The 24,769-nt window shown below is 39.4% G+C and overlaps 1 protein-coding gene across 1 annotated transcript in view; it reads left to right on the forward strand.

Moving 5' to 3' along the window:
- The window catches only part of bsna (bassoon presynaptic cytomatrix protein a), a 154,098-nt gene extending 132,715 nt beyond the window's left edge, over positions 1 to 21,383 (forward strand). The window contains exons 10-18 of the mRNA XM_042004677.1: positions 1,919 to 4,427; positions 5,277 to 5,774; positions 8,779 to 9,143; positions 12,735 to 12,828; positions 13,585 to 13,716; positions 14,128 to 14,183; positions 14,985 to 15,119; positions 17,087 to 17,178; positions 20,553 to 21,383. Coding sequence (XP_041860611.1) covers positions 1,919 to 4,427; positions 5,277 to 5,774; positions 8,779 to 9,143; positions 12,735 to 12,828; positions 13,585 to 13,716; positions 14,128 to 14,168 — 3,639 coding nt within the window. The 3' untranslated portion in view covers positions 14,169 to 14,183; positions 14,985 to 15,119; positions 17,087 to 17,178; positions 20,553 to 21,383. The remainder of the gene's footprint in view (positions 1 to 1,918; positions 4,428 to 5,276; positions 5,775 to 8,778; positions 9,144 to 12,734; positions 12,829 to 13,584; positions 13,717 to 14,127; positions 14,184 to 14,984; positions 15,120 to 17,086; positions 17,179 to 20,552) is intronic.
- Positions 21,384 to 24,769: the final 3,386 nt, after the last annotated feature.

The raw sequence follows: 24,769 nt of genomic DNA on the forward strand, positions 1-24,769 counted from the left end.
AGGAGAAAGACAGGTGCTGCTATAGGGAGACATCACTCAGGAGTCCTTTGGTGCACAACGAGGTACTATCCAGGTACGGAGGGAGAAAATTTCCATCTGCAACAGCGCTGTCTGCTAGGTTTAGGTTTGTGTGCTGATAATATGGTTATGATATATATATATATATATATATATATATATATATATATATATATATATAATATATAAAGTTTGGGGTCACTTCCCTATTGAATCCCATGGCAAAGTGACCCCAAACTTTTGAACGGTAGTGTATATATATATAATAAAATGAGTAAATGCAGCAATGCAAGCAGGATGAAGATGTATCCCTTACTCTTTTTTAATAGGCTGCGTGGCAGTTGCCTAGAAGTGTAGATGTAAAAACAACCTTTGTTGGAGCCATAGATAATATAATGAAGTATATGATATCATTTATGTCACCCAATTTAGCAATCCAAGAGTTCCTACTTCATTTTAGTGTATCTTCAAATCACTTCCAAGTTATTTGAGCCTTAGGTGAGGTAAAGAAAACTATGCAATTTTTTATTTTTTCAAAAATGGCAAGAGAAATGACTGGTTTAGAATGGCAGAATAACTGATTTATTAATTTGTTTTGTATATATATATATATATATATATATATACAGTACAATATTTTTCTCTGTAAACTCTTTCAGGTCTAAGATGGGGTTTATTTTCACTACTTACATGCAATATTATGTGGCTAACTGGCCCCCAAGAGGATTTCTTTTTATGCTGTTGCTGTCATACAGACTGCCATAATAACACAAGACACACTGTGACCTATATTACACGATAAAAGGGCATCTAACTCATGCAACAAGAGAAAGGGGAGAAACATTATTTGCACATGGTTGAAAAACAAAGATGAACTTTCATCTTAATGACATTATTTTACAAAAAATACTACTCTTTGGAAACGATACATAAACATCTTTGGCTGGGTTTCAGAAGAAAAGGAACTGGCCTACACTACATGTATTCAACATTACATTAGTTCTATATTTGAGGATCCATGATATATTTAGTCGTGTAACTCAGTACAGTTTAAACAGGTCAGGAGGCATTATTTGCCACACAGCTGTTTACACAGCTTAAAGTTTTTCATCGCTCTGGTCATTACAGATGAGAAAACTATTTTACTTCTTCAGGGACAAAAAAAAAGTCAATGTCATATATTTCAGAATCTTTAGAATAACCATTCGGTGGTAAAAGGTGCAAGTTGTTTGCTATAATATAAAAAGTATTCACAGAATACTGCATCACAGTTGCCATTTCTTCTTATGTCTTTGTTTGTCTTCTAACACAAACTTCAATCTTGTTTCCTGTTGTCCTTGTCTCTTTGTCTACATGTTGTCTCCTTTGTCTCCCTTGTATGTCCCTCGTTGTTGTGCCCTTTCCTCTGTGTCCTGACCTGTTTCTCTTTTTGAGTTTTCCTTCTTCCTCCCTTTCCTGCTCTGTTCATCTGCTGTTTGCATATTTTGCCCTCCCTCATCCCTCAACTTTCTTCTATCACCTTTTCCTTTCTTTCTTCCCATTTTGTTATCTGTTTCTTCCTACCTGTTCCCTGTATCCTTTCTTATCCTTTTGATCCTCATTATTTTGTTATGTTTTATGTATTCATTGTTCATTGTTTTGATTCCTTGCTCATTTGCTGTCACAACAATCCCTGTCCACCTTACTTTTTTTGATTTAACAACTAATCCCACATTTTCCTCAACCCATCTTTTACCATTTTATATATTTTCACTAATGTAACCTATAATTGCTCTCACACTCCCTCATGTTTTTTGTTTTTTATCCATCCATACCCATGTTTTTTTTTTGTTTGTTTTTTGCTCTCCCCACATTTTCCCACTCTCCCTTCCTTTCCTCCCCTGTCTGTCTCTCTCTCCAGCTGGCAGCCTTACAGCAGAGCTCGTTGCTCCGCAAGGTCAAGCGAACCCTGCCCAGCCCTCCTCCAGAGGAGACAGTTACAGCAGCTCACCTGCCCATGATGACACCCGCCCTCCAACAGGCCTACCTGCCCTCCGTGCCCAGCCTCAAGCCCAGCTCAAGATCTGGCCTGGCAGCTAAAGCCAGCCTCCTCAAAGACCTCACCCACGAGCTGAAGGCCGTGGAGCAAGAGTCAACCAAGCTCAGAAAGCAGCAAGCTGAACTGGAGGAAGAAGAGAAAGAGATTGATGCTAAGCTGAGATACCTAGAACTGGGAATCCACCAGAGAAAAGAGACATTGGTTAAGGAGAGGGAGAGAAGGGACATTGCCTACCTGAGATGTATGGGCGACACTAGGGACTATATGTCTGATAGTGAGTTAAATAACTTACGTTTAGCAGCTGCAGCTGCTTCACATGAGACCAATGGGCTCCTAACAACTAGACCAAGCACTGCTCCACTTAGTCAGTTTACCAGCGACCTTAACACAGCAGCCCAGTACCCACCAACCTCATCCTTCCTCTCCTGTCAGTACCCCCAGAGCCAACCAGCAGCACCATCTCAGCAATCAACTGTTCCATACCAGTCATCAACATTCAACCAGCCTCCTTACCCAACAGTGTCCCAGTCACAGGCATTGCCACAGCCCACCCCCCTTCAAAGCCATGTCCCCCCTCCTGGACCTTCCTACCAGTCTCAAGCCTCTTATCCATCCCACACTTACCCCCAAACTCAGCCCCCATACCCCCAAACAGACATGGGGTTACCAGCCGCACCACAGCCTCAGCCTCAGCCTCAGCCAGGGCACACTGGTTTTGGGCCTGCACCGCCTGGTCAGCCACCATACCCCACCCACAGCTCACCTTATCCCAGCGCTGTGTCCTCCTACCCCAGCCAGACCACCCCATACCCTGGGCAGCCCCAAGCTGACATCCTGACAGTTCATCCAGGAAGACCTAGACAAACGTCACTAGCTGATCTGGAGCACAAGATGCCAACTAACTATGAAACCATAAGCAACCCCACAGTTGTGGTCACCACCACTGCCCAAGATGCTACCTTTTCCAGTGCAGCCCCACCTTATGGCCAGTACACAGGAACAACAACCATGGCAAGCTCATATGGGCCCTATGGTTCTGCAACTGTGTCAAGCAGCTACGGTGGGTACTCTTCTATGCCACCCAGCACTTATGGTCCATATACTTCAACTTCAGTGAGTTCATATGGCCAATACACTACAACCACTGCTAATACTTATGGCTATACTACCACAACAGCCAGCTCTTATGGACAGTACACTTCCACAGTTTCCAATGCCTATGGGCACTCTGTTGACAGTCCTTCAACCTACAGCACAGCAGATGGGATGTATGGGGCTCCTGGCTTAGAGCAAAATATTCCAAGGAACTACATGATGATTGATGATGTTAGCGAGCTGACGGCAAAAGACGGGCTGGGCACAACAACTGGGGACATGATGCATCATGGCAGTGGGCGATACCCGGGCGACATCCATGGCCATGGCAGCACCACTGGCAGCACGACGCGTGGGGGAACTGGCAGCTCTCCCTACGGCAGGGCACCTGAGGAGGAAGCAGCGATGCAGGATGAGCTGTACGACCATCATGGCAGGGGTAAGAGCAGCTACAGGCACGGACCTCTAGGGGGCAGCAGCAGCAGCGTGAGCGCTAGCATGGGTGGGGGATCCCCCTATTACTATGACTATGACTACAAACATGGCAGCATCCGCTCTGGGGTACAGAAACCTTTGTCATCCTCCAGAAGCCTTCTGGCTCCTGCTGTCATGTCTTCCAAGCGCAGCAAGCACAGGAAGCTGGGGACTATGGAGCAGAAAATCTCAAAGTTTTCCCCAATCGAGGAGGCCCGTGATGTGGAGGCAGATCTGGCCTCCTACTCCTCTGCAACAGGAGGGGTTTACCCCTCCTCTCACATTCGAGGACGCCAGCTGATTGAGGATTATGGCTTTAAAAGGAGTGCTTTCGAGGGCGGCAGTGGCACCACACATGGTAGTCGATACTATGGTATGATGGTGGAGGAGGACGATCGGATTTACTACACCTCCACTGGCCGTTCTCGTTCCACTGGCTATGGCATGGACAAGATTTCAGCCAGGGACTACCATGGGTATCGCAGCCGTTCCTATGAGAGAGACGACCGTTCCTACCGATCTGGCTACAGGGGGCGCCATCCAATCCGACAGTACTCTGAGGAGGAGAGCCCCCTTAGCCCCTTGGGAAGGTTCATGGGTTCTGGGCGATCTTCAAGCTTAGGTCCCGACCCCGATGAGAGCCGCAGCAGTAGAAATCAATACTATTATGGCCAATATGGTTCCAGTCACTCACTGCCAGATGTTCAAGACCACATAAGGGACCTTCCCCGGACACACGTCTACAAATCGGATGATACATACATAATAGACGATTATCATTGTGCTGTGTCAGACAGCGAAGGTAATTGTGGGAGCTGTATTCCCACGGTCTCACTACCTACTACTGCTCCCACCGTTTATCTAAACGTCCCCCACCCACCCAGAAACTAGGCTTAGCAAAGAGAAAGACAAAGCAAAACAGAGACAGAGATAGCTCTTGCATGTCAATGTTTTCTTCTTCCTGAGAGTCGCTTGGAGCTCTCTTATCAGTGGACGGCTGTCTGTCTGCCTGCCTGCCTGTTCGTCCTTTCGCCTGTCCGTCCAATCGTCTGTCAGTTTGAAACTCGCATGGTTCCTCAGCGTGGTCGTCTTTGTCGTTCCCTGAATTCTGATTCACTCGTCGTTGCACGACACAAATGCATTGTTTGTTTTACAGGGTTTTATCTTAACTGTGTTATCTGTATTTATGTCTGTTTATGTCTTTGTCTGAACTGCAAAACAGTCTCTTAGAAAATCTTATTAATTTAGGCGTAATCTTGTAGGCTGTTATCCTATTCTCCCTGCAGTAATATGTAGAGTCAAAAATATCAAAATGAAAATATTCAAATGGTCTGGCAGGGCATTTGCTTGTTTGTGCAGCATATATTTCCTCTTTAAGTCACTGGTCACGAATTTGCTAGAAAACATCTGCAAAAGCAGACAGTTTTGCAGTTTTTAATAGATCTTTTGTGTAACTTGTATTGTCTAAAGTTGATGTGAACACTGCATGCTTGTAAAACTTTTTTTTGCCTTTCTTTCTGTGTCCTCCCCACCTACTATTTTTTTCTGCATGCTGTTGGTCTCCCTCCAACCCTCTTCCTTCTTTCAGCCTGCATGCCGCTGTCTCCAAACGACATGGAGATTGACTGTGATCTGCTCTCGGTTTCCAAAGCCTACCATCTGGGCCAGGAAGAAACTGACTGGTTTGAAAAGCCTCGCTCCAGTTCTCGACACTATGGCAGCCACTCATCTGGGAGGAGTCGGCATAGCGTTAAACACACCTACCATGATTATGATGAGCCTCCTGAGGAGGACCTGTGGCCTCAGGATGAGTACAGCCATGGAGGGCGTCACTCATCATCCCGTGACCACAGACACCATGGAGGTTCTAGCCGCCACTCGTCCTCGTCACGTCACTCAGATGAACAGAGGTCCTCAAGGTCTTCGAAGGGGCATCTCAAAGACCCATCTATGCGTCATGATCCCTCAGGGCGATCTTCATCTACAGGAAGGCGTGGTGAGTCGAGGTCTGGAAGCTATCACTCTTCAGACTACTCTCGGGATCCATCTGGGCACCATCATGGCCAGAGATCCTCCAGGCAGGGTGATCCACACAGGTCCTCACGCAGCAAGTCCCAGGGTGCAGTGGACATGCAGGGCCAACCACCAGGTACATACACTTGAAACTTCATATTGTGGAGTTGAAGGCCATTACACTATAGTTTCAGTATAGAAATGAACCTATATCTAACCCATTAACTGTCTGTGTTCGCATTTGAAAAAGCACACTTTTTTCACAGATTCTAATTGATTCTTATTGAAAATTTGTGGAATTAAATTTATTTGGGTAACACCCAAGCTTTTGTTGTCCCTTTGCTGTTTCAAGTTTTGATCATTTAACTATTTTTGCCATATAACAATATTGTTATCTATGTTATCTAAACCATTTGTTACAAACACTGATTCTTGTTATTATCATCCCAAGGAAATTATAAAATGTAAATAAATTTTTTTCCATTGCTTTCCTCTTGCTTCTAACAATAAAAGGTTATGCTTCTCTCAAGTTTATCCAGGAATATTGTGCAAAAAAGACATAAAGACTGAAAGGATGATATGATAGCTTTCATCAAATCCCTTAGAAACAATTACGTTATTACACATTTAATTATTAATAAAGTTATCAGATAATTTAAAATACATCTCACTATCATCCAAAAACCCCACCCCTTTTTTCAGAAAATTAATTCTCACTAAAATTCTCCTCATTATAGGAATCCTGGCTCTGGTTGAGAATGAGAAGTGGTGGCACAAATATCTTGATTTAATATAATTTGTATATTTGTGAGCTGAGGAGTAAATTTATAATTTACTGTAATTCTGTTTTTTTGTTTGTTTGGTTTTTTCCATTAGCCATCATCAGATTACACATAACACTACAATGATACATCAGAAACAGGTTAATCAAATGTTCTGTTAATTTATCAAAATGTGCAAAAAAAAAAAAAAAAAAAAAAAAACGAAAGACGAAACGATTTCCGTTTTTATGAGTATTTAATTGTGCATCCTACTATTATCACAGGTGCTTGAGATGCTTCTATGATTTGACCAAGTCCATCTGTTCCTGTCTAAATGTTTTGGATATAGTTAGGTGAAGGACTATATCTGTCTGTATAATGTCTCACTTTTAATAGAATATGTCAGAGTAAAAACTAAACCAGGAAGTCAAAAGAATTGTCTAAACAAGCTGCAAAACAAGACTGTGTCAATGCACATGTCTGGGGAAGGATCTGAGTTAAATCCTGAAGTATTCAGTTATCCAGCAGTCAACTTCATCATTTTACATTGCAAGAATTTTGGAAACTAAAATCCATAGTTTATTGGTGGAGATGAACAAACCCTACTGGACAACCATCAGTTTACAGAAAAGCATCTGCTGAGCCTGCAGAGGATTGAATGACAAGAAACTAAATGCTACTATCTGATGAGGCAGAGACTCACTAGACTAACTATTTTACCTTAATTCTCAAAGAAGTATGTGCAGGAAACCAGACACTGAGTGCTGCCTTATTATGGGTCCCTATAGTTCCACATGGTGATGGCTGCATCATTCTGTAGGAATTCTTATGTGAAAGGTGCTGAGATAATAGCCAGGATAGATGACAGATGGACAGGATGCTTTTAGGGAAATGTGAAAGAATAATGATGGAAAATTTTGTACAAGGTGCTCAGGATTTCAAGCTGAGACAAAACTTTATATCTTAAACCCTGGCTGAACACTGAGTCCAGCGTTAACTGTTGTCTTATTTCTTGCTTGGTCAGTTTTGCTCTTTCTTTTCCTTGCTTTCTCCAATGATGTCCTCTTGGGTTTCTTTGATGAATCAGCCATGGTGTGCGTTCAAAATGGCCATTGTGTTGATATCCATTTTCTGGTGTGTGACACAGTGCTGTAAAGGCTGTTGTAAAGTGATGCTCTGCGACAAAAAAAAAAAAAAAAAAGTGCAGTTTCTCAGGCTCAGGACACAGCAGGACAACAACAAGTCTAGAAATGTACAAAATGAATGTCAGTATGCCATCAAAACGAGTCAGAGTTACAGAGTTTTAAGCCAAAAAGTTATGCAAAATTACTTTGACAAGAATGACTCTAAGAATTGATACAAAAGCTGTTTTATTTACTAAAAGTACTCAGCGATTACTTTTAATAAGTCTACAGAGCTTTCCAAAAACTGTTTTTATCTTCATCCAAATACATGATAAAAGTTTTTGTTTTTATTTTATTTGGTCTATTTTACAGTGTGTTAGTTCTGTTGAATTTCGTAGAAGATAAACTAAATTTCCTCTCTAGCCACATGAGCTAACAGCCATTAAACCATTAGAGTAATTTGGCACTTAATGCTGTATATCAAAAGGCTGAAGCTATGTCCTAAGCACATTTCTGTTTCACCCTGTATGAATAAAACCATAAACTGCACCAAATGTCAGTATAGAAAAGAACTTCAAATGTGTCAGGTTTTTATCTGTATCCCACAGAGTAGATTGATACTAAACACAGGCGGCTCCTGAAGTTCTTACTGCAGCAACAACAAGCTGCGATTTATTAAATTACTTCTGTTATGCAGGAGTATTTAACAGCCTCTGTTGTTCAGATTATTTTTGATGTTCTTTTACAGTTAACATTTTCCCTCAGGGATCAACAGTTTTTAATTAACAATATTAAGCTTAACTTTTTGAAGGAAATGTTTTCTCCTGAGGCAACACAGTGGCTGTGCTATAAGAAGTGTGCTCATTAAATCACTGGTTTGAGTGATGCCACATTCTCACTTCTGTTATGGAAATATAGACCAGCGCAATAAAAATTGAAATGTCAATATAGTAACAGTAAAAATTAACCTTAGCAGCAAATTTTAGGTAAAACAGGAGTGTCGGACACATCGTAGTGGGAGAGATAATCAGGTTGAATTATTTCTCAGGAAACAGATGATGCCAAGACAGATGTGCTGGCTAAATTTAGCATGTGTGCTTTCTTATATTAGATATTTGAACCCAGAGTCCAAAGTATTTTGTTTTGTCCAGTAATATCTGTAGAAAAGAAAAGGATTGCTAACTTGTTTTTGTTTTGTTAAATTAGTTTTTTAAGTCCGAGTTTCATTAAAGCCACCCTGCTCTCCTCCATACAGGCTCTTCCAGATCTGGGGGCAGCTCTGGTCGGGTTCAGGGCTCTGCCGGCGGGCCTGCAGGAGCAGGGCGACAGCCTGTTCCAGGTTCCCAGACAGACGGAGCTCCTGGGCAAAGGACCCAGCTCCAACAACAAGCCCAAACATCAGCAGCAAGACCCGGACAGCCAGGAGTACCAACAGTCACAGGACCTCAGCAGCAAACCCCAACGCAAGGACAAGGCATGGGCATGGGCATGGGCATGGGCACGGGCATGGGCATGGGCATGGGCATGGGCCAGGCCAAGCCTGGACAGATGGGACCAGCAGGTGGACCCATGGGCCAAGCCAGGCAGACAGGTCCAGCAGGAACAATGCCATCTACCATGGTGAGACAAACCTCAAGGAAGATATAGAAAATTAAGAAAATTTTGATATGATAAAGAGACAGTTTGATACAAAGCATATTTTTTATCTTTTTCAATTTGAAGAAAAGATCAGATTAATGGGACAAATAAACTGATTTATTTGTCCCATCATAACATTATCTTTAATTAATATTAATAAAAATTCCTCTGAGAAAAGTTGTAGCATACTTTGACACAGCTAGGTTTTTTTTTGTTTGTTTGTTTTACTTTGTTTTGTTTTTTGTGTGTGTGTGTGTCCAGTGTCCTTCCCTGTTCCCTGCAATAAGAGTCGTTACCTCTGTCCCATTTCAGATAGTTTATTGAAATTCTGCAGTGCTACTATTGGCAGGCTTTATCTAAAACTGTGATTAACACTGAGGCAGCTGACAACTCAATGAAGCTGATTCACTGTCTGCTAGACGCTCAAGAAATTGGCATTCAAGAATTCTCCCTGCGAAGATCTGTTCTCCTGAATTTACTACATTAAACCATTTCAATCTATTTGCCAGCTGGAGTGTGAAAATATGATGATGACGTTTAACACAAAATTCGAAACTGGCTAATGATTGTAGCTTTAGTAAATACATGAATGTGTTCCAAGTTCACAAACCCACTGATGCCATGTCTGTTCTCGCTGTCCCAAAATGGTTCTTTATGTATTAACTCTACTGAAGGTGCATGGTGATTTTATTTTGCTGCTTTGTTGCACCATCAGCATGAAGTGAAAATTACAATAATTCATATGGTGATTTCAAATTATCTAGGAACTAGTCTTGATTAGAAACCTTCACAGGAAACCATAAACACGAAATAGAATTTATTTTAGAATTATTATTCATTCAGAAAACTAATTTAACTTATGCTCCCGTGTTAAGTTCATAGCGTTATTAAAAATAATTATTGAGTGGCTGTAAATAATGAAATGCTTTATGTTGCATTGTACGTCACAATTCACCACCTATGTTGTGTTACAGCTTAACTTGAGTCAGAGGGAAAAAGGGATGCAGTATTATGTAATTATTTGGCTACAGTCCAGAGTGTGTCAAGTTTTGTTAATTCACAGAGTGTTTTTGTTGAAAGACTGGTGCAAAAAGCTTCACAGAAAATAGAGAACAAAAAACAAGTAATATATAACAGAGTAAACACTGGTCTGTATTTCCTATGCTCATATGAGAGAGTCCTCCTCTCTAAAACATGTCCATGTGGTGTATGTGCACATAGGCAGATGTGGAATATACAGTATTTACATTCAAAGGAGCAACCTGTAATGGTCAGGGCAAATGTACATGAAGGGTAATGGCATCTATGAAGGGTGATTGTTCAGTTTTAAAAAATAATATATTTTAGCTCATTGTATGATTGCTTTCTAATTCCTTTAATGTTTTTATCTAAACCCAAGCAGTGTTCTAGTGTTCTAATAAAGCATTGCATGCTGGTCTTGAGCTTGTCTCTTAAAGGCCAATGGATGAAAGCTGAATACTTAGTGGTGGTACAGCAGAATTATTAATCGTATTTAACCATATGAACAAATGACTAATAAAACTGTTTTAACTGGAGAACTTGTTGGTTCTATCACTGTAATTTATTTATCAGATGCTAAATGCGCACAAAATTTTGGTCAAACTGAGCTCTAACTCCAATCTCCTACCTCTTTATAAGTGCCTTTGCTGATGTTAAAAGCTGTCAAGAACAATAAATTTCACCAAGGTCTAGATTTTAGTTAGCTTAATTAGGTCTCTTTAGAAAGACCCCTCAATGTGGATCTACCTAAAAAAATGACGGACCAAACATAACTGCATGGCTTTTATTAGAAGAATAACCAAAAACACTCCCAGCTGGGAATGCAGAAGAGTTTGAAACTTGGCCAAAGAGCAGAAGAAGAGTCCTTTATTTACTCAGGCACGCATTTTCTACACGCAGGAATTTGATTTCTTCATCTAACCCATCTGTAAGTTGTGAACACGCACATCATGCAATTAAGCACACACACTAGAAGCAGTAGACACACATCCACAGCAGTGGGCAGGTGCAGCACCTAGGGAACAGTTTAGTACATTGCTCAAGGGCACTTGAGCCATAAATAGTGAAGCTGGTTATCCATTGCTTGGCTGACCTTCTTTTCCCTTCTTGTCACATTGTTTTGCTGACAGAATGTTCCAAGCTGCTTCTGCAGCCTCTAAGTCTCAGTTGCCCCCAAACCCACCCCACATTTATACATGGGACATATGTGGTTTTTAATAGCCTGGGAAATTAACCCCATCTGGGAGTGTCCAAGGGGTTTAATATTGAGCTCATGTGTCTTATCTGGAGGCCCGCTTGGGCCAATCACATATATGAACTGAGGTGGGCAGTTCACACGATGCTAATACCGAAACTCAAGAGAATTCAAGATTCAAGATCTTTATTGTCATTATCCAAGCATAATGAAATTTTAAGGAGTCTCTCGGGTTAGCACACATAAATAAGAAAATAGAAATATAGCAGGCACGCAAAAATATGTAAAACATAAAGAAATAAAAATATATATTTACAGAGAGTAAGAATTCCCAGCAGACAGTCATATTTACAGGGTGGATAAAGTGCATCTTAGTGCAAGGATGAAAGTCTGTATGTGTGTGTCTCTGAGAAGGTGTGAATCTTCAGTGTGTGTGGCTGTGGAGGGTTGGGTGTGTGTGTGCGAGTGCTGTAGGAGAGGGGTGTTTGTGTTGAACTACGGGGGTGCTATTGCTTTCACAGCTCTGGGGAAGATGTCTATTTGTGGTGGTTTTAATGTTTCTGTGCTACTTTACTGATGGAAGTGGTACAAACAGTGCATTGCCCGGCTGAGTGGGGTCGGCTGCAATGTGTCTGACCCTCTTCTGGACTCCAACGGTGTCCAGATCTGTTAGACACCTGGCCCACAATCCCCTGAGCTGTCCTCATCACCTGGGCTAAATTCCTCTTGTCCTGTGCTGTGCACCTGCCATAGCACACTGAGAATTGACATATACGGTCTGTTTTTCAACCCACAAATAACATGGGCCTCATATATGGATGTTAGTGGGGAAGTGGGATGGATTAAGGTCTTCCAGGTGCTCAAAATGTTTGCCTTGACTCATTTTATTTTTATATATGTAGACACACAGAGACACACCCAAAAAGCATGACAGCTGTCTACAGTATTATCAGCCAATTTTATATATATATATATATATATATATATATATAAACATATATATGGAATGCTAATAGGAATTTTTTTAATTTTGTATTTTTCTAAGTAAACCATTGAGCTGAGCTCAGTCTATTTCATTTGCCAGAAATCCTTACATTGACAGCTGACAGCACTGAAACACATCATTTACTAAGTCTCAGTCATCGTTCAGCACAGTAAGCTGTCACAACACAATAATTGAGTCTGCCGTTTGCTGTCTCTTATCCGTTAGTTTTCTTCTTTCTCTCGGTCTTTCATTCAGATTTTTTGTCACCCTTATTGTGATTACATAACATATTTTCTCCCCCACAGTCTCCAATGCTTAACAGTCTTACTGTGAAAAGCTAAATACTTTGATGCTTTTCTTTCCCCCTCTGTAGACAAAGATCGATACACCCCCAGCAACAGCCATCGGCGCTAAAGCAGCACCCGTCATGGCCTCAAAGACTGCCCAGCCCCCACTCACAGGCATTGGTACTGTATACTTATCACATAAACACTCCCTCGAGTGTGAATTATGTAAACCTTTTACTGTGTTCTTTAATCTGAGATTAGGCTGAAGATAATCCTACAGTGGAAAAAAACACGCACACACACACACAAAGGGATTTCACCTCATGGCCATAGATCAATCTGAATATACCAAGTCATAACTTAGTAATGATTAGTCAGCAGTAAAGTAAACAAACTCACCATCCCATAAAAGACTTTAAATGTTGACAATTCATTTATTTGTTTACTTCTTTGTTCATAGTCAGTCACTTGTTCTAGTTAGTTTGCTCATATGAATTTAACTTTGATTGTAAAATGGAACAATTTGTCTAACAAACATGAAGGAGGTCCAGCTGCTGATGAGACGAAGATCATCAGTGAGGCTGGAAGTGAGTGAACAGGAAAGGCTGCATACATTAAGCCTATCTAAGAGGATATAATGATCAAAAAGGGCAATAAGCTGCAGGCAAGTATATGAATCAGACTATCAGGGCAGGAGAAATTTAAAGAGAGTAGCTGAAGGTTGATGCATTATTTATATTGGCCTACTTTTGGTAAATGCAGTGAACAGATACAACATCAACAATGACTACAAAATGCTACCAAAGCTTAATATTTGCATTTATACACACCAACATCTCAGCTTATATTAGAGCTGCACTGACTTCTTTCTACTCCTCTTCTGTCCTTCACTCACTCTCTACTTTCTATCTGCTCCTCCTCTGTGTTTCTGTCCAGGCTCCAAGGCCGCTCCGAGACCTGGAGGTATTGGCAGTGCAGCAGCAGGTCAGCCTGGCATGGAGGGAGACAGCATGTTCTCCAAGATCCTGCCTGGTGGAGCTGCTGAACAGGCTGGCAAACTGGGAGAAGGTACAACAAAGCATCAAATAACTTGAAATAAATCTCAAACAGGTGTTTGGCTGTGATTGAATGAGTCATTTAAAAAACACTTCTAGGTGTTGATAGAATACATGTGAATTACTTGTTGAAAAACTTACTTTTCATAGCAGATTTAGTTCAATGCTCGCCCTAAATGAAACTAAACTGAGCCGATGGACATAAACACAGGAGCACGAGGGTTCTGAAGGCTGCTGGGGCTCAGTTTATAGTGACAGCTAACATTTTAATTTATTCAGGCTACACTTTAAAGAAAACTTTTACTGTGCAACAGACTAAAACAGCACAGTAACACAGAAACAGCTGCTGCTAATGAGGATGTTCAAATTTCTAAACTAAACTTTCTCACGTCTGTTTTCTCTTTTCTGGTCCTCTCTCCTGCAGCTATCTCTGGTTTTGGCAAGAAGTTCACCTCTTTCTTCTGAGGTGATAAGATAAAGGTATGTATTTTTGTTTTTCTTCCAAAGTAGGACACCCAAAATATAGAGTAAATCACTCTTAGAGGAGATAAAACATTTATAACACAAAATAAAACATTTATTTTTACAGCTGTTTTTTAATAATAAATCTCTAAGATATTACCAGTTCAAAGTCTTTGCAGAGACAGGTAATATTGACTTTTGTAAAAAGAAGAGAAAGGTGGGTTAAATTATACAGAACAGGGAGTGTGCTTTTGTGTGTGTGTGAGCTTTGTGTCTGTCTGTTGTGTGTTTGAGTTTTATTTTTGGTCCTCAGGCTGCTCTGTGTGTGTAGAAGGAGGATTTAACACTGACAGTAAGAACTTGTTCCTGATAGGACACGTGGTCTTAATCAAGCAGGAAGTGTGTTAACACAGTATGTTAACAGTTGCATGTTGAGGGTACTGTACTCGGTGCTGTGCCACCAATAAAGCTTTAGACAGTAGATTACTGATTAGAACTTGGATTTAAATTTGAGCCTCGAGGCATATAATCAGACAGAGGTTGGTAAGGTTTGACGATTAGAAAATCCTAGAGCAATGTAAAATACATGCACCTGACCACCGTTAAGTTCCTTTTTTATTATTATTATTACTTACTTACGGGTAAAAATATGAGTTAACACATTTTGAACACTCATGTACAATGTTATATTAATGCACTGCAGACAGGAGTACTTTGTTTTTGATGCTGTGTTTTCTGTATTTATAAATTCATGTTCTGCTGTTCTTGCTGCAGAGTTTTGACACAAAGTCTTGAAAAGAACATTCATGCATTTTGCAGGACTATGAAAATGTCAAAAAATGAAGTCATGAGGCCTCGTACCAGAAAAACCTGTGAAATCTCCCCCGCTTTTATTTTACTAAAAGAGAATGGAAGAAGAGAGAGGGGAAATGGGGAGGAGAGCTGAGCAAACTGGTGAGTATTTATGTTGCTGTGCAACCAATAAATGTTTCAAAGACAAAGAGTTGAAGTCAGCATCCATAGACAGCCAATAGGCTGCATGTTTTCATTTATTTTTTTCCTTAATGATGTAGTAATTAGTGAAGTTGTGTCTGGGTATTTAAATCAGCTTCTGCAGTGGTGGAAAAAAATATATTTTGTGTTAATATAATACAAGTTATTTAATGCATGCACCAAGAAATAGAACAAGACATTTGTATGTTTACTTTGTTTTTACTATAACATTAGTTGGTCTTTTTTTTCTTTTGTTTTCTTTTCTTGTTGTTTTATTTGTTTATACTTAATTTTTTGTCCTGTATTTTTATTTTTTTCATCTATTTACTTGTTGAACTTCAAGTTGGGATTCTGAGAGTCTCCCTATTGGTATGCACCCCTGCCGTATCTCAGGGGTTTGTTGATTACTTAGGTGATAAAATGCAGTTCTTGAATTGGCCATACTGGCAGATTTGTGGGTAGGGAGTGTCCCTCAGAACCATTTCTCCAAAGTTAAAACCTCCCAATCAGACCAATAATTTAGTGGCAGAGAAAGAGTTATCTCATTCAGGAGCAGCCAATCCTCTAGTTTTCTGTTTAACATCCAATTGTGACACCTGTCGATGAATTAAATTCCAAAGCATGGCCTTTTAGGTGTGTGTCTCTGCTTGCTGAACATTTATCCCACCAGATTTCACTGCACAACACTGATAAAGCCTTTAATAAAAATGCATCAACCTGCCATTTTTTTCAACTTTATTCTGTATTTCACACTAAAGCGTAAAGAACATCTGAGTATTGGAAGCAAAGTCAATGTGTCTTTTTGAAATGTTGTTTTAATAGAAAACACATCAGTCAGCAGTTCCCACAGCTTTAAATTTGACTCTTTTTACTTCTTGCAGTTCTATAAAACGTACAAACTCTTGCCTCAGTGTGTAATAACTGTGTTTGATGCATGCCATCCGTAAACAAACTATTCATAATCCTGTATATGATGAATGAATATGATGAGTTTGTATGTTTGCTATTTAATTTTTAAAGTGGAAATCAGTGATGTTTGGTGCTCCTCTTAAGTAAAAGGGCACTTCCGGTTGGGCATTACTGTTATAATGCAGATGTTCCCATTTCATTTTCCCCAAAGAGCAACCGAGGCTCCCTGAGGCTTTGACCATTCAAAGCTATTGTGATTAAAAAATAAGGCCATGTCCACACAGAGACAAGTTCAAGTGGTACCTGCACAAGTTTTTTTCAAATCATCTGGATGTTTCGTTTATATGGTACTGGCGTTTTTGGAGCCTGAAAACACTAACTTCTTAAACCAGGCCTCAAAATGGATAAATGGAGGTCATTAAAATCTGCTTTACAATATTTTTACCCATGTATCCTTGGTCAAAATAAAATCCCCTATTAAGGCTATACCTTGTGCAGCCAATCAATTTTTGTCCATGTACCATGGTTTAGTGAAGTCAGTGGGCAGGCAGAGCTACAGTGGCAGAGCAGTCCATGCCTATCCTTGTAACCTTGTTTTATCATGCAATATTTTATTAATGAAACATGTCTGAGAAACACCTCAGTGCAGAGGATTTGTCTAAAAAAGAAAGTAAGGCTATATGTTGATAATTCCTTTAACTTTGGTATTATTGAAGGACAGGATTCTTCCAGAATACATTATTTATGGTGGGAATCTTGCTAATAAAAGCATAAAATCAGGCATGGTTTCAGCATGGGGTGGGGCAGGGGGTTCACAGCTTTTTATTATTTGCATGAAGGGGGAAAATAGTTTGGGAATCACTGTTATACTGCAGATTATCCAATCTAACCATGTGACATAACCCAGACTAAATGGGGTCTGAAAAACGCGCATGATTAGAACAAATCTATATCTCAGACAATCTATGCAATGGGTAGAGGAAACATGTTGAATAAAACGCTGTTGCTTCCTTTTGCAGCCAACAAGGACTGAATCCCTCTGGATGCTTCATGCCTCGAACCTGAGCACACACTGTCAGAGAGAACATGCTGCTCTCTGGCAGGCTAGACAGTAAGTAGCCTTTAACTTTGAAAAAGTTCCCCAAAAAACCCTTTCAACATGTAGAAACTGTTAAACGCGGCTGTTTGAGGGTGTAAATGTAGAATGAAATTCACTGCTCATAAAAATAAAAATGAGATCTTGACGAATTAAAGGGCATGTGTTGTTGCAACATTTCACAGTCCACTAGAGGTCCACTTGAAGCTATTAGGTTAGAAATCTTTGCACCATGGGGGGAGGGACAGGCCTTGAAGTTGTTGCATTTATTGTGTGCACAGTGTTGCATATGTGCTAAAAAAAAAAGGTTATATTCTTAGCCTGAGTGTGTTTGTGAGTGCTGTGCAGTCATGCACTGACTAACTGCCTCACGTGACTGCTGCAGAGGGAACTCTCTCAGTCGCTCGCTTCCCATACTCCTGTTTTTTTTTTTATACATAAATGTTCTTTTCTCTCGTTTTTCACTTTTGTCTTTATATTTATGTACTTTCTGTCAAGATTCTCACTTTCTTTTTGTTAATTTAGTGTTTCTTGTGCTGCTCTTTCAAATACTGTGAGAATGTCACCTTTTCTCTCAGTGCCGTTTTTTCTTTTGTCTTTCATTCTTACATTTTGTTTATTATGTACACAAATAATACCCATCCTTATGTTGTATTTTAAATGCAGTCCTATTAAGGATTTGCTTTACAAACAGCCTCCGTTCCTCTGGATGATGTCCCTGAAGGAAGTTAGCTGTGGGTGTTTGCTCCCATTCAGTCACAAGAGCATTAGTGAAGTTGGCTACTGATGGCCTGACTCACTGTTACTCTTCTAGTTCCACCCAGAACGTGTTTGATATGGTGGAGAACAGGGTTGTGTGCAAAAGTCTTTAATACTCTAAGGGAAAAACATCCCCACCTAGATCTGGCTTTTTACACATTTGTGATACAGCACGGGCTTCAAAATTTGAAACACTCTGTCTTAAATATGTGTAATGAAGCAGGATCAAAATCTCCCTAATCAGGAGCAGTAGGGAGCAAGCCCAAATCATGATTAATGGACCAAAACACAAAGAAGATGGTGACTACCTCCAACCATCTCTTCTCTCTCTGCCCTGTCAGTCAGTGTGTTTGCTTACAAACCTACTTGTTTGTGTGTGTTACTGTCCCTGTTTATGTGTGTGTTGTGTACCAGCCCTATGGGGCCTTGTGTTCACTGGAACAGATTAAGTCTGGTGCTATACAGCTTGTTTGGAGCTGTTAATCTGGGTCAGGCACAGTGGGAAAGGGAACCGGAAGCCATTGATTCTAAAAATATTCAGAAATCCATTTTCAGATGTGTGTTAGTACAAGTTCTACTGAGGAACAGGAATCCAATGAGGTGCAAAGAGTAAATATGGTAATTGACTTCCAGGAATTACAACTCACATGGAGGGCATCATTTTAGTATTTTTTATTGTAATTTAAGAAAAATGTTTAATTAGCCAATTTTCATGAAGCATTACGTAAATATTTTGTTGAAATTGCTAAATACAGTATTGGCCTTGACCTTGAGCTAAATTTAAACTTTATTAACTTTTGGTGTTGGTGCAAATCCAAGATAATTTTATTTAGCCTTGATGGACGTGTTTCACTTCCATAACACATGATTTTAGTTGGTAAACAGTTTCAAGCCTATTTTTTTTCTCAGTCAAGGAGGTCATGTAGTTGGTGGGGTTTCATTGTCTGTTTGCAGGATTACTTAGAAGGTTATGGATGAATGTGCATGAACATTTTAGAGTTGAGGCATTGCTCGCCTCAGAAAGGATTTACTTGTTCTGATCCAGACCTGGATCAAATGTAATTCAACTCATTATTCAGCCCCAGCTGGTTTAGCATAAGTGGTTCAAAGGTAGACAGATCTAGACTACAGGCAGGCAGGTTTAATTCAAGAAATAGTTTATTACAAGGATTTGTAACGTTTGTGGATTGTCTTAATACACAAGTAAGACATTCCCTGGGAATTAATGGATAAATAGATAAATGAAAATTGTGTGGATGATAGCATAATTTGCTGAAAACCTGCATATCCTGTAGCTTACCCTTATTGTCATTACTGATGTTAGCTTTTGAACAATACACTAATATATCTCCTATTTAGTTTGTTGGCTGATGCATTCATATAGTTTCAATAGTTGATGTTTTCTACCATTTTTTCTATTTAAAATACAGTTTAAATAATTTCCAAATCATTGCACTAGGATTCAAGTAAAGTTAGTATGCATTGTGACATATTTCTGTGGTATTTTTATGAACGTCATTCTAAGAAAAGTAAGCCTTTATGTCGTTCGCTTTTGTTTGTGGCTTTTAACACAGAAAGTCCTAAAGGCTGGAAAGTTAATTTGAAGTGCCAGACGCAAGTGACTTCTCTCCTGAGTTATTTCAGGCAGGATCACACCCTCATCTTTCCCATTATGTTTCCACACATGCTTCATCAGCCCAGGTTGACAGGCTGAGTTAGGAATTTCTCTGCCCTCCCATGTGAACAATATGGGTTTTTTTTTTCTTTCTTTTTTTAAAGTTCTGTTCATTTTTCAACCCAACGTTGTGTACTATCAAGAAACTTTCTTTTTATCTTTTTAACCAAATAGACAGAAAGATCTTGTGATTAAAAAAAATGTACTGAGACACGACTGAAAAGAGGCAGATACCAGCGTTCAATAACAGGTGTGAACACAAATCACTGAAAGCAACGTTTTCATCAAACAGGAAACATTTTTTGTTGTACCGGGAATCGTCAGGGTCTTATGACAACACATTCACTGGTTTTAGTCAGTAGTAGCCATACACTAATGGGTTCTGCAGAAATGATTCAGTATTATCACTTTTATTATTATCATTTAGAAATGTGCTGGAAAATACTACTGAGAAAAATAGAAAAGTATATGTGTTTGGATGGATGGATGGATGGATGGATGGATGGATGGATGGATGGATGGATATAGCAATCCAGTGGCACTTCATAAACACACTTGAGTCTTCATCTAAAGAGACAGCAGTAGTTGTTTGTATGGTTCATACTCCACCTAGTGGGCAGTTTTGTTTTATTATGATTATTTCTCAATCATCTTATGTGAGCATTTGCTCTTTGATTTAGACCTAATCAAGCATTAACACTGATTGGTTATTGAGCACATAGTTTGAAAAGAACAACAGTAGCCATGTGCAATATATGTTTGTATTATTTGTGCTCTGTTTAATGTGTAAAAATAGCCTAATTTCTAGATATTGTAAATAAGACTGACAATAATTAGATTATCTTTAAACACCTTTAAAAACAATCTTACTAAGCATAAAAATAGTTGTTCAGTTTAGGTTTGCCCAGTATTTTTACTAAATTCCCTTTAATTCTTCATCTGCTTCTTCTTTTAGATCATTCACAGTCCAAGTAAATGTCCATCCTCGATGGCTTCTTCGTGCAGCGCCCCCCAGCCAAAGAACCAAAGTATTGTGCAGCCTCTTGAATAACCCTGCAGCAGCTGCAAACATCTGTGTCCCTTCACTCTGAAAGAGCAGCTGGGGGAGGGCTAAAAAGAAACAGCTTTTTGTTTCTTTTCCATGTCGGCAGTGGGAGCCAGAGATCTGCGCAGCTGGTGATCACGCGAAGGACCAATGGAGGACATGCACCACCTTAGCTCCCAATATGGATTCCACACTTCAGATTCAGTGGAGGAAAGTAGCAGCTGCAGTACTAACACCATACGCTGACGGCCGCATCATTTAAGCGAGAGCTGCTTTTTTCTGCTATTGGCCCACAGGAAGTTGCAGCTTTTACCACAGATGTGGTGGAATGCAAGGATCCTTTGTTTCACAGTCCTGTGCTCAAACTCCAAATAACAGCATCTCTCTCCTCTTTTTTAATCTCTTCTCAAAGTAAAGAAAGAGCTGGGAAAACATGAGGCACTGCAGGTTTTTCTGGTACTAAAGACCTAAGGTTTAATCACTGAACACTGAGAGGGAAACTGAGTCATGGTAGTGTCACATTGAATAAAAAAGACAATGATGATGCCGCCAACTCTGAACGAGCGCAATGGCGTGCATTTCTTTCCACGGTATTCTCAGTTTCTATCTACATTCCAGATGGGAACTGTGCCCCTTTTTCTCACCTCCTTCAGTTTCTTGAATGCTGATTCCTCTTTCTTTCTAAATCCCACCTAACAGTTCACAACATGCCATGTCTTTAAAGAAGAGTCTAATGAATTTTAAAAAAAAGTAGGAATTTGGAATGCATGGACTTTATATCCAAGACCTTACACTGTTCATCATTACTTAACAGAGGCCATAAAGACACTGGGAAACACATCTTCGCCTCACGACATTGGAACGAGAGTTAACTGAAGCAACACACAGGGATCTGGCCATGGGGAAAAGAAGAGCTTTTTGGTTTATAGTTCTTTGGTTGTTTGTTTTTTTTTCCTGAAGAAATTATCAGAATGAAGGTATATGTGGTAGGGTTGTTGTTCAGCCATTTCAAAGCCATGAAGACAACATTTACCTGCAGAACTTGTGGAAAATGGGCATCTATCAAAACTCCACAAATAATCTGGCTCTCGGATATTTATCATGCTGCTAGAAGTCACATAGTTTTTTGTGTTTTTTTTTTTTTTTTTTTGGCTTTATTTTTAGTAATTTAGTTTGGCTATTTGTCTGTTTTTATGTTACAAATATCGCCTTAATCATTTTTTAAGGGTTTTATTTCAAGTAAAAGTTGCATATTTTTTTAATTGTGTCCAATGATCACATTTCCATCTCACCCTTTTTTTTATTTAATAATATCAGCTGGAACACTGTCCAGAGAGAGATTATTTTATATTTTCTTAAATTAAAATTGTTTTTTATAATTGTTTGTGATATTATTTCTAATTATTTAATTATCTATTTATTTATTTATTTATTTACTTATGTATTCTAACAATTTATTATTTTCTTCAATTCCCTGACAATTCTCTGACTTTTCTTTATTATCAATAATTATTAAAGCAATAGAATAAGAGGTAAGAAAGTAAAGAGCACAATTTGGTGTCAGTTTAAAAGGTGGTGAAATAGAAATGTGTTGCCTCTGTCTGTCTAACTTACCACCGATGTTCTGCTCGAGTCTGACTTAAACATGCCACAAAATGAACTCCAGTTTCTTTCCACTGCTGTCCAAATGCAGCAGAGAGCAGGAGTTCACCTTTAAACCACAAGGTTGGTACCGCCCGGATCTTTACCTCCAACTACTGGTGAGACATTGGTTTCGTCAATCTGCCAGTCAGTGGATGGGAGTGATACACTGCTTGCATTTGCCAGCTGGAGTTTGATCTGAAAGCACTGCAGGGCAGCTGAGAGGCACTGAAAAGCAGACCAGTCACACGTTGCAGCAGAACTGGACTTGTCTTCATCACCTATAGGGGTTTGGGTTTTGATGTGATTCTTTCAACCTTCGTAGACAGACATTTGTTGGGAGTCTGCAAAAAGCTTCCCTCACGAGTGTGTGTCAGCATGTGTCTCCAATCTGTCAAATGCACACAGCGCACATGAAAGTACACTCGGAATGGTGTCAAAATAAAAAGAAGAAAAAAAAAATCTGTGCTCATGTGACTGAGGAACCAAAAATAACACAGTTGGTTGTGTCACAAATTCACTTGCCTTTTTTTACTTTTGATTTTTCTATCATGGTGGAACCCAGACCAGTAACACTAACCCCTCTGAAAACCTCTATCTGACTGTCAGTTGTCGTGGAAACTTCTCAGGTCAGTGTTAGCCCTGCTGTTGCTCCTGCAGTGCATTGTGGGATCCGTGGTTTGGTACTCAAAACGCACTCCTCCAGGCCTGACATTGTGAGGCCTTCAGTGAAACGGACCAACCGACCAACTTCTGCTGTATATTGTCTGTGTGAACACTCGCTGGGAACCTTCGCATGCCGCCCGGCATAAAAAACCTCAAAGTCACCTCTATATTGTTCTGTTCCTAATGTGTGTACGTATGTGTGTGGGGGTTGTGTATGCGTGTATTTAACAACTATCATCCAACGTGGAAAAGAAAAGAAAACAAACATGAGTTCGACCACAACAAATATAGTGGGCAAAAGAGGCGACCTCTCATCTCCAGTCGTTCTATGCAATGAATCATATTTGGAAAAACAGAAATATAAGGAGGTAAAAGCATGTAAACAATAATGGGGGAAAAGTCACAGTCATTGTTTATCCATCCTAAGTTTTTATATCAAATCTGCTTTGTTTGAATTTTGTGAAATTGTGTATAACACAGGTTACCTGTTAGAAAATAGTAAGAAAATTATATAATTAGCTTGTCAAGATGTTCAGAGTCCCTTCTCCTCTGACATGAGGAGCCAAAGATGTGTTCATGACAGCTGGGAAATTGCACCTCTGACTTTGTGGCTGGAGGTTAGAATCACTTACTTTTTATGCTTTGCTGTGTTTTTAAGTTGAGGTTTCATCAAGTTAAATGAGGAAGAGAAATGTTTTTAAACCAATCAATGATCCCAACTGAGAACATATAAAAACCACCAAATAAACAATGTCTTCAGCACCAACAATAGCCAAATATTCCAGCTGTCATGAACGCATCTCTGCAAATATTGGCCATCCTTATTATAGAAATACTGTCCAGAGATTTATACTTAGAGAGCTATAGACATATAATAATTATTTATTATAAAATATATATGAGAAAGATTTCAAAATATTCCCTAAGATGGTTAGTGTCTGCTCAAGATTTATAAAAGAAGCTTCTTTATTTTTTTCTTTTAAATGACCAAACCCAGATTCTATTGTAACCACCTTTTTCTACTGAGAATATATTATTACTGCTACAAATAAAGTCTCAATTTAAAACAAAAAACTCATTCAGATTCTAAAGTATTATACATAATAATATAAAATCTAAAGATTGACTAAAGGAACTGCTGTAAGCTCCTAGCAAAGCATTACTCGAGGCATTCCAACTTTACTTAATCTACTTGTGTAAGAGTGAGTGTGTGAACTGGTGTGTGAGGGAGTGCTTAAAGCATGCTCTGCCACAACCAGATAAAATCTAAAAATTATTAGCTGAATACACTGTGGAGGGTAATTATATGTAGCTCAGAAACTAGAGTAATCTGCAATATCTTTTCTGAGTTAGCAGTTTGGTAGCAGCCTACTAAAACATGGCAGTTAAAGAGAAACTTATGGACATTCAGATTAAAAAGTAAGAAAATTCCCCTTAAATCAAAACTCCTTTATAATTTTTTTGTGAGCTTCACAAGTCTGTGACCCGTGTAACAATTCTTAAATATATATATATATATTTTTTGGAGATATATTTATTAGATGTTTCATCTATGTAAGAATTTATTTTATCATACTGAGAGTGGATAGAAAGCTTAGTGGCATTAAGGACGAGAGAAGAATTAGGTTTAAATCTATAGACATATACAGTATAATGAGAAAATGTTTATAAAGATATCTACCACTATCAATCACAACCACAATAATCAGATTTTCTGGAATCTGAACGAGTGTGATGTCATGTATCAGAGTCTGGACAGACTGTTTATTTTATTTATCACAATGATATAGTTAAAAAGGTCATTTATGTTTCTTGAATAA

This window comes from Melanotaenia boesemani, chromosome 13, assembly GCF_017639745.1.
Source record: "Melanotaenia boesemani isolate fMelBoe1 chromosome 13, fMelBoe1.pri, whole genome shotgun sequence".
NCBI classification, from domain to species: domain Eukaryota; kingdom Metazoa; phylum Chordata; class Actinopteri; order Atheriniformes; family Melanotaeniidae; genus Melanotaenia; species Melanotaenia boesemani.